The sequence below is a fragment of the Microtus ochrogaster genome, linkage group LG2 (genome assembly GCF_000317375.1).
Source record: "Microtus ochrogaster isolate Prairie Vole_2 linkage group LG2, MicOch1.0, whole genome shotgun sequence".
Classification (NCBI taxonomy): domain Eukaryota; kingdom Metazoa; phylum Chordata; class Mammalia; order Rodentia; family Cricetidae; genus Microtus; species Microtus ochrogaster.
The window spans coordinates 47,046,577-47,056,084 of record NC_022028.1 but is presented as its reverse complement, the minus strand read 5'-3'; the positions used below and the strand labels follow the sequence as shown (position 1 = coordinate 47,056,084).

General features: G+C 54.4%; 1 protein-coding gene across 3 annotated transcripts in view; it reads right to left on the bottom strand.

Annotated features, from left to right (window-relative positions):
* Slc19a1 (solute carrier family 19 member 1) overlaps positions 1-9,302 on the bottom strand; it is a 15,884-nt gene extending 6,582 nt beyond the window's left edge. Inside the window, exons 1-4 of one of the 3 annotated variants that reach the window (XM_026785522.1) lie at positions 9,168-9,302; positions 3,865-4,094; positions 1,491-2,235; positions 1,084-1,279 (exon numbers count right to left, since the gene is read on the bottom strand). In XM_026785522.1, coding sequence (XP_026641323.1) covers positions 1,084-1,279; positions 1,491-2,235; positions 3,865-4,047 — 1,124 coding nt within the window. In that variant the 5' untranslated portion in view covers positions 4,048-4,094; positions 9,168-9,302. Of the gene's footprint in view, positions 1-1,083; positions 1,280-1,490; positions 2,236-3,864; positions 4,095-8,603; positions 8,627-8,647; positions 8,705-9,167 lie in introns of those variants that run through there. The other 2 variants (XM_005360236.3, XM_013351140.2) reach the window with 2 other exon arrangements.
* Between the last annotated feature and the right edge of the window lie 206 nt (positions 9,303-9,508).

Below are 9,508 nucleotides of genomic sequence, written 5' to 3'. Positions count from 1 at the left end.
TGGCCAGAGAATGTGAGCAGGCTGTCCAAGGAGGGAAAGTGTTAGAATTATGCAGCCCTGGGAGGTAAGAGCCAAAGTCTTTCCAGAGGGGTAAAGGACAGGGAGGCAAAAGAAGGCAAGTGCCTGTGTGTGGTGTGAGCATATGTACATATGCTATGCACAGTGCAATGTTAAGTACATATGGTGTATGAAATCTGTGTATATCTGTGACTATCTATCCGTCTATCCGTCCGTCCATCCATCCATCCATCCATCCATCCATCCATCCATCCATCCATCTATCTATCTATCTATCTATCTGTAGCATGTGGTATGCTAACCCATGTACATGGACACTGTACACATAGATTGTATGGTGCCGGTTCACATGGAATGGATGGTGTATATGTGTTGTCTGTTTGGTGATATGAGTATATGTCTGAGAGTCTATTTTGAGTTTCTTTTAGACAATGTCTCACCATATATCTAGCTGGTCTGGAACTCAGAGATCTGTCTGCCTCTGCTTCCTGAGTTCCGGGATTAAAAGCGTGCACCACCACACCCAGCTCTGTAAGCATGTTTGATGCCTTTGTGGCATGAGCTGAGTGTGTCCTCAACACTCAGCAGTGTGTGCTCTCTCAGTTCCAGTCTGGATAGGGTCTCAGGAAAGGCATGCTAGTGTCATCCGGAGAGATCACCTGCAGTAAGTACCATCAAACTCTGCAACAGTGTTCAGAGGAGCTGGGAGAGCACGTGGGGCAAACCCAGGAAAGGGGCAGGCCAAATGCAGGCAAAAAAGTGTAACAGGGTCTCCAAGGTGAGGTAAGGGACAACAGGAGAGGGAGGTGGGATGCTAGTCAACTTTAGGTAGCCTATGGGTCAGCAACACTACAGAGAGGTTCAGAAAGGACTGGCGGAGATGGGAGGGAACTGGGGGAGGTAGCAGATTCACTGTCCTTACGGGGGTTGTGGGGCCCAGAAAAGTCAATGCAGTAGACACAGCTGAGTGTTTAGATGGGTTAGACCTCCCACACAACTGTCCGCATTGCCTTGTGCTCCCCAACAGAACCTTCCAGAAGCTTCTCCCCATACCATCCTACTCACGTGGCAATGGGCACAAGGAACTGGTAGGCCCCACGGAAAAGCACGTAGGCCATGTAGAGTATCCAGATGTTGGTGGACATGATAACCATACAGAAAACTAGCCCAGCTTGGATGGCTATAACACTTGCGATGACCAGCTTTGACCACAGAGCCCAACGGATCTTCACGAAGCCCGCGTAGAGGGACATGATGGCGCCTGGAGGTAGGAAGCATCAGCCATGGCTGAGCTTGGGCAAGTAGAACCATGGGACAGATGGGTAGGGGTTCAGGCTTAGTTAGGGTGGCTCTGGAAATAGGGCAGGGTAGGGCAAAGCACAGGACAGCCTATGTTGGTGGTCTAGCCCAGGGCAAGTGATAGGGCTGGACTACAGCCCAGCTGGGAAGGGCAAGGGGCCTCCAGCGCATACTCAGCAGCGTGGAGGCAGCGTCTACGGCACCATTGTAGTTGAGCTTTTGGTCAGCTTCTCTCCACAGGACATGCGTGTAGTACGAAATCAAGTAGTAGCCAGCAGAGTTGAAGACCCACCAGAGGCACCAGAGGCGCAGCTGGGGCTGCCGTGCATTTTCCACCAGCTCACGGAGCATGCACACCAGGAAGGAGTCTTTGCACATGCCCAGCACTCGCTCCAGTTTCCGGGGCTCTGGTTGCTCAGGGCCCGGGTGCATCTGGTCCAGCTCACAGGGCGAGGCTCCTCGCGCCAGTGCGCTGCGGTTGAAAAAGAGGCTGTGCTTAGGTCGCTTTAGGAAGAGGGAGAGGCCCAGGCTGAAGATGACAAAGCCCAGGGAGATGTAGTTGAGGGACTGGTACCCCAGGGACAACAGCACTTGGCCTAACACAGAGCTGGTGAAGACTCCCAGCAACACGGCTGTCCTTGAGTAGCTGGCCATGCGCTGGTAGCGGGAGGGCTGCACCAGGGAGAAGATGTAGGAGGAGTAGGCGATGCGTGCTGCCATGGTGATGCTGTAGAAGACTTCCATGAGCTGCATGTGTAGTACAGAGTTGCCCAGTAGCAGCAACAGCCAGACACACACAAAGCTCAGGCATTGCAGGACCAGGACGGGCTTGTATCGCAGGTAGTCTGTGAGCAGGAAGATTGGCACCAGCACAGTCATGTGAGAGTAGGGCAACACCGGAATGATCTCATTGGTCACCTGCGGGTAGGCAAGTACTGGTTATTAGCGACACTGGCTGCTCCACTGAGTCCAGCAGAGTTAGCAAGCCAAATTCTATCTTGCCCCTGTCTCCCTAATGACGACAAATGTACCTTCCATGTCCACACCTGGCTGTTCAGGATCCAAGGGAGTCTAGGAACCAAGACAGTCTTCCAGCCTAAGAAACTGCAGACCCCCCACAGGCCCAACCCACAGAAAGCTAGCAAACTGGGAGAAACTACCATTCATTGTATGTGGGTCATATTAACCCAAGCTTTCTGAATGGCACTCTTCTTAAACCTAAGTAGAAAACAGTGCAATGGCCAGGAGACCCCAGTACAGATTTCTTCAGTTCTTTACAGGAAGAAAAGGAAGAGCAAGAGAATAGTAACGGGGTTGGGGTGGGGGTGGGGGAGCACAGCAGACAGCTAGGCAGAACACAGGGGAGGGAGGTGAGGCTGGAGGAGGACAAGGCCATCCCTCTACCCCATCCCAAAAGGCAGAAGTGGACATGCTGCCTGCAAAATCCAACCTTCACGGCCTTCACCGAGGCTAACTTCTGGGGGCCACCCTCACCTGGCTCCTGTTGTGGCTCAAGATGGGGGAGCTACCTGCTGCAGGGCAGAGGTCAGAAGGCATTGTCTCAGACTCCACATTGCTGCCTGGGGAGGTGCCAGGGCCCAGTAGTAGCATGGGCAGACCAAACCAGGTGCCTTAGGCCCCCTGGATGCTCTGCAGGGAGAGCCTCTATCTCAGTGAGGCCCAGATGTCTGCCTGACCTCTCCCTGGGAGGCAGACATGCTTGGCACTTCCTCCTAGGCCAGGATGAGTTTCAGCAGGGACCCCCATAGACCTCACTTTAAATCTGGCTAATGGGCACATAGGGGAGCCGGATGGGTACTCCCGGGCTCCCAGAGGCGGGGACTCAGGTCCCAATTACTCCCACGCTAAGGCTAACTCAGCCCAACCACCAGCAACAAGGACTCAAAACAGAACCTGGGTCAGTATGGAGGGGAGGTCTCAAGCTGAGATGGATTACTGACATCCCCAGGCCAGCTGCAAGCTACCTGAGGCAGCTAGGGAGCCAGACCTCAGAGTCTTCTCTTCCCCCTTCTTCATCTAGCCCTATCAAAAGACGGCATGAAGCACAAGTTCAAAAAATAAACGGCTTCCCAGTCTGCTTGGATTTAAGCTCATTAGCAGAGTTTCAATAGGACCCTCTGTTCTCGTGGCTGAGTAAGAAGAAAATGCCTTCAATAATCTCTTTACATAAACAGCTGAGTCCCTCCTGGAGGCAGGTGCCAAGCAAGGTGGGGCGTGGCTGGACATGGGCTCTCTCACCAGGATGGCAGATGAGCCACCCCGGCAGTAAAGGTCAGCACTCCTTCATCTGCATTCTTCCTCATCCTCAAAGCAGGCACAAGTTTCCTCTCTTGGAGCCCAGTGACACGTAGTCTGGCTGGGTTAACAAATCAAAGCCAAGTAGAGCAGGTGGGGGGGTTAGGGTGGACCAACTCAGTTTCTCCGGCCCCTGTAGTCTCCTGCAGCCTTAGCTGCAAATATATATCAAACCAGGAAAAGAACTCCCAGCCCACACCGCTACTCCCCTACCCTCTGACGACAACATGCCTGCGCGATTGTGAAGTTACGTTGCAGGAGGTAGGGCGTAATGAAGCTTTCCCCAGGCCGCAGCTGCGCCATGAAGCCAAAGAAGCAGAGATAGAACACGAGGCATCTCCAGGACTTGAGTTCACGGTCCTGCCTGGGATCCTCGCATGCCTGTTTTCCTGCCGCCTGGCCATTGGGCACCATGTTGCCCAGTTCCTCATGAGACCAGGTGACCAAAGATGGCACTCCACCTGAAAGGAAAAGCCAAGAGTCTGGGGTTAGCAAAGGAGCCCACAGGGACACTCTAGTCCCCAATCTCTCCGCTGAGACCCAGTGTCAACCTCGGGGGCTGCTGGCCCCACACCCAAATCAACCGGCTCTGTCAACCTAAGAACTACTAGGAGCCTAATCCTAGTACCCTCAGACCAGGCCAGCACAGCCTCCAGGAGTCTTGAAGCAAAGCCAAGCCTCAGTCACCTAGACCTATTTAACTGTTAATCAAAGTCACGTAAACTGATTATCTTACTTTATTACGTAAGTGAATAACATTTAAAATCCAGGTTTGGAAGCACCTCAGCCTCATTCCAGGGGCTTGGTAGCCTGTGGCTCTACAGGTCTTAGGAACAGCTGGCGTTAGTTGGTGTTGATAGCGACTGTTCTAGCGGTATCCTGGGTGTAGCGAGGACAAGAGGAGGGGGCTCTGTTAGGCTAGGACACCAGGGGTGCCCCAAGATACAACAGGGAGGTCAGTGGGGGTGGGTGTGAGTACACAGATCTGACACGAATTCTCCCCACAGCAGGGGAATGCAGTTCTAAAGAACGCTTGTCATAAGAAGGAGGGGCAGTGTGGGGAGGGCAGGAGTTCACCAGGAGCTTACAGTCACCATGGGCAAGGCAAAGCAAGCTCTGGAAAGGATTATGGGACAGAGTAGGAGCTGACCTGTGGGACTCCATAGTTCTCTGTAGGACTTCCAGAGTGAAACAGACTGAAGCCTGAGGAGGGGGTGGAGCCGACGCTCGGATGACTACAGGCTTCCTCCCAAAGGCAGGTGGAGTCCAGCCACCAGTGGCCCGTCTAGTTGCTGACCCTCTGACCTCACGCCATACAGGCCCAAAGCACTCTCAGGTATTTGTGGTGCATAAGGACTTGCCTGCGCAGTGTGTTTTTCTCTCCCTGATTCTGTCCCGGACACAGGCTGCTCTGGTGCAGGTGGTCACTGCCCATCTCCTAACGGAAAGGCAGCAGCAGCATCCCCTCATCAGGACCCCACGTTATCCTGGCTCATTTGTACAGCCGCATCTATGTCACAGGGTCATGTGCTTCAGGCTTTCTGTACAGGGCACTGGTGTAGGTCAAAAGGGAGTTATCATAAAGCTATCCTGCTCCTGGAGTAGAGGGTGGGTATCGTATATAGGAGCTGGGGAGCTAAGATAGGTTGGCAGTGTGTGGCATGGGGGGGGGGGGCAGCTTTACTGATGGCCTGCTCCAGGAAGTATCTGCAGATCCGGACTAGGGTAGAACCCTCTCCAACCCCTGAGCAGAGGACAAATGAAGACTCTCTTGATGTAAGAACTTTGGGGGTTCAGATTCTCAGTCCACGGACCCTACACTAAGACCTAGGATGTCCTCTTGAGTTCCCACAAAACACAGAGGCTCAAGAAAGAAAAGGGACCTGTGGGGTCCTCAGTGCGTGCTGTCCCACTGGGACTCAGAGTTAAACCATGCAGCTGTGAGGACTTCCTGTAAATCCTGTTTCTGTGATAAGGCAGAAGCTGGGTAACACCTGGGCCCCTAAAGAAGCAGGGGTTTGTGGGTTTGCTTTTTGAGAACTGCCAGGAAGGGCGAGCCAGGGTGCAGAATTCCAGGGGTCCAGAAGGCAGGAATGTGCCCCGGAAGCTACAGGGCCTGGGACAGGACCCAAATGGAAACAAGCAGCCAGGCAGGGGGCCTGGCTGGAGAAGACACAAACACAGGCTTCGGCACCTCAGCTGGACGGACTGACCTCTGTCCTGCTTGGCCTTGCTTTTCAAAACTTCCCCAGAGCTACACAAACAGCCGAGGAGGACAGGGTACCCAGGAGGTTCAGTCCTTGGCATTGACCCCTCCAGAGAGGCCAAGGCAGATGCAAACAGAGCTCAGCCGTTCCCCAGCACATATTGCTGGGGCTGGCCAGATTAAACAATTGTCCATGGTAACTGCGTTTGCTCAACCAAAGCAGTCCCCAGGCTCAGTGGTGGCCAGGAATGTAGCTAAGTCTAGGACTCTGTGCCCAGAATGGGCTTAGGAAGCCCCAGGAATTGGCCCTCATCGGAAAGGTGCCATCCCCAGAGGTGAAAGGAACATGTCTACTTGGTGTCCTTTGGTATCCAGAGACAGCAGACGTTATCAGACACCAGTAAGAGCAAATTCCATATTATCCCATACATATAGCTTCATAGACTCCTGAGGCTTCTACACCCAGGTGGATGGGGGTCAGAGCTGGACACAGTGAATTTATCACGGCCTTACCCAGGGGTCTGTCTGAATATCTGGCTTCAGAACTTCAATGCCCAGCCACAGCTGGAAGAGGGTCACTCCAAGAACTCCTGGAACCCACATGACATGAACATCTAGGATTGTCAGATTGGAAGAGCTGCACCACCCTGACTGCTGCTCAGATGGGCAAGTGGCTCTCGAGCTCAAGGCCCAAGAAATGGACTCCTGTTTGTCCTCTAAGGTCCTGAAAACCCTACCTACCCACCAAGCCCACACTCAGATCTGTTCAAGGGAACATGACCCCATCACAGCAAGATCCTCTGAGATCTCAGGGACTGTTCTCAAACCACATGACTGGCAAGGATGTGCTCACAGGGGACACACAGACATCTATTTCTGGGGAACCAATTGCAAGGCTACAGTCCAGTGCCCAGACCATGCCTTCACCTTAAACACCTGTTCAATAGAAATGCCTACTTGCCTGGTGACTAGGAGCCAGGGACTGTTAAAGCCCCGGACTGTTACCTAGGCAGAGACTGCCAGTCGGTTTATTCCACTCTACCCTAGGCAGCATCATTCCTACAGAGTCAGTCGGGCTATGATGCAATGCCTCCCTTCTCTACAGCAGCGCCCAGGTTGCTCTTCCTAGCAGAGCTAGGCTCAGCTCAGACAAAACCCATCCCGAGAGGCAAGATGGGAGATCCCATCGTCGGCTTAGCTGAAGAAACTGAATGTAGAAGGAGCTCATGCCAGGCAGGCATGACATCTGAACCTGGACTCCATACCCCATACGAATGCAGTGTTGCTTCATAACCTGCAACCTCTTCCAGGCAACTGAAAGAAACCCTTGGCAGCCCTGTAGGGCTGTGGTATAGGGGAGGAGCTTGACACAGTCCTTTCTGAGCAACCTAGAGAAGACCGGGTAGGGAGTGTGGAACACATCCATTCACAAAATTCTTTCCATGGCACCCCAAAATCAAAGCGAAAGTAAACAGCACCTTCATTTTGTCTTAAAACAGGAAGGTTTATTTTAATCTTGGAAGGCTAGTGTTAGGGGGGTGGGGGAGCCCTGTTGCCCCCCACTGTGAAAGCTGAGTGCTGAATGTATCTTTGCCACAGGCTCTGATGCCCAGAGTCACCCCTTGCCTCCGCCCATTCAGAACATAGGTCTCTCTGAAAGAAGTCGGCAGGTGCAAAGCAGTCCCTTGTTGTGGGGCACATGTGGCTCTGCTAGGTTGCAGTATCTGCCTGTGTTCTGCTTAGTTCATCAGGGCTGCTGGGGTTCATGTCCTCAAGTCTCCCTGGGAGGAGGCTACTTCTTTAAAGTCAGGCAAGCAACTGCAAAGATTTAGTCTATCTTCACTGAGGGAAGCCACAAAACAACTTCCTTAACGGCCTGCTTAGGTTCTGACCTGCATACTGAAGACAGGCAGGTCGGGCCTGGGCGCCTTCACAGGGTGAGGAGTTTTCATGAATATGGTTTATGCTCAGGCTATTAGCCACACTCCTCAAGAGTTTTCAAGAGGAATGTGCACGGAGTCCTGGGAATGATTCCTGTCACAGAGATGCTGGAAGCACACCAAGCACTGGCTGCAGGTGGCTATGCAGGCTGCGGGAATCTCTTGTTCCAAGGGGAAGTTGTTAGAGCTGTCTGGTGCCTAAAACCTCTAAGCTAAACAATGGGGCTTGGAGACTGGCCACGTACCAGGCGTGAGCAGCAGGCGTGAGCAGCGGGGTTTCCTTGCGGACAACACGTGCTCTTAAGGCGGCTGGGGCAGGCGATTCCTGACCTCAGGAAGGTACTTTAAAGGCAAAAGAAACTCGGTTCCAGAGGGATGACGAGAGAAATGGCGCTCAGAGGTTCCACCAGGCAGCTTGGGGAATTTACCCTCGGGAGCGGTCTGCAACTATGCGCCCAGGGTGCCCACCAGCACTGACCATTGCTCTGGAACCTAGGCTTCCAATGCTGAGGTACTCGCCTGTGCTCGGCATTCACACAAGGACTCTACACCCCGCAGACACCGGCCCGCGGTCCGCACCCAACTGCCCCTATGCATCCCAAAGATCTCTGCCGGTCTTCCACCCAGCAGACCCCGCATGCGCTTTTCATTCACTCCACGGGCTGTAGGTACGCCGCAAACCTTACCCGGAGTTTCTCAGTCCCTCAAGCGACCCCCTAGTACCCTTTAGTGTAGAACTCAGCCAGAGCCCCGCTTTCACCGTCAGGAAGCCTGAAGAACCAGAACCGCGCCTTGTGCTATCCCGTTGTTCCCCAGGCACTCACAGTTTGGATCTGTTTCCCCAGCTCTGCACCCCACAGGCCCGTACCTGATTCAGTCAGCAGCGACAGTCTGGATCGCGCACATGCACACTACAACACCCACAAACCCGCGCGGGCCCTAGGGCAGCGTGGAGGGGCGGGACTACCTAGACTGACCACGCCCCAAAGCGTGGCCACAGTGGCGGGTCGGGGCCCGCAGCCGCGGAACTACTAGGGGGCGGAGCAAACACCTGGCCACACCCGCAGAGACTCCCACAAAAGAGTCGTGCATGCGCTCTCCACACTGCGCGGTTAGTCACCACCTAGATCTTGTTCTTCTCGGTGGCTTGAACGGCCCGCGGCGCGTCTGCTAGCTTGTACGCTCAGACTCCACACTCTACACCTCTAGACTCCTTGCCCCTTCAGGACGCTCTCCCTACGTCCCCTCTCCCGTGCTCCTTCCCCACGCCACTGCTCTCCATACTACGCTTCTTCCCCGCCCCTCACCTCTCACCGCCGACTACTCTACTCCCGACCCCTCGGCCCCAGCGCGCCTGGCCGGCCTTAGCCCCATAACGAGCCCCTTACCCGGATGGACTTGGTCGTGACTCACGGCCGACTGCCGGGTCTGATCGAGTGCTGAGCACAGAGGTGACTGCCGGGCTTAGGCCCGAGGCCCCTCCCCGGATCCGCCCCTGTCCCTACTAGCTGCAGAAGTCGGCTCCGGCTCTTTCAGGCTCGTCTGAAAACTCGTGCCCCGGGTCCACCTGCTAAAGTAGTCCAGGGACCTGGGCACTGGCCAGCCATGGACTGCGGGCTAGAGTTGCACTGTCTGCACCACCAGTGCACGCCCCTCGTTTGGATACGGATGGATTGTGCTTGGCTGTGTAGGAAGACCCCCAAGCCCAGGAACGGAGCATCTGGTGCTC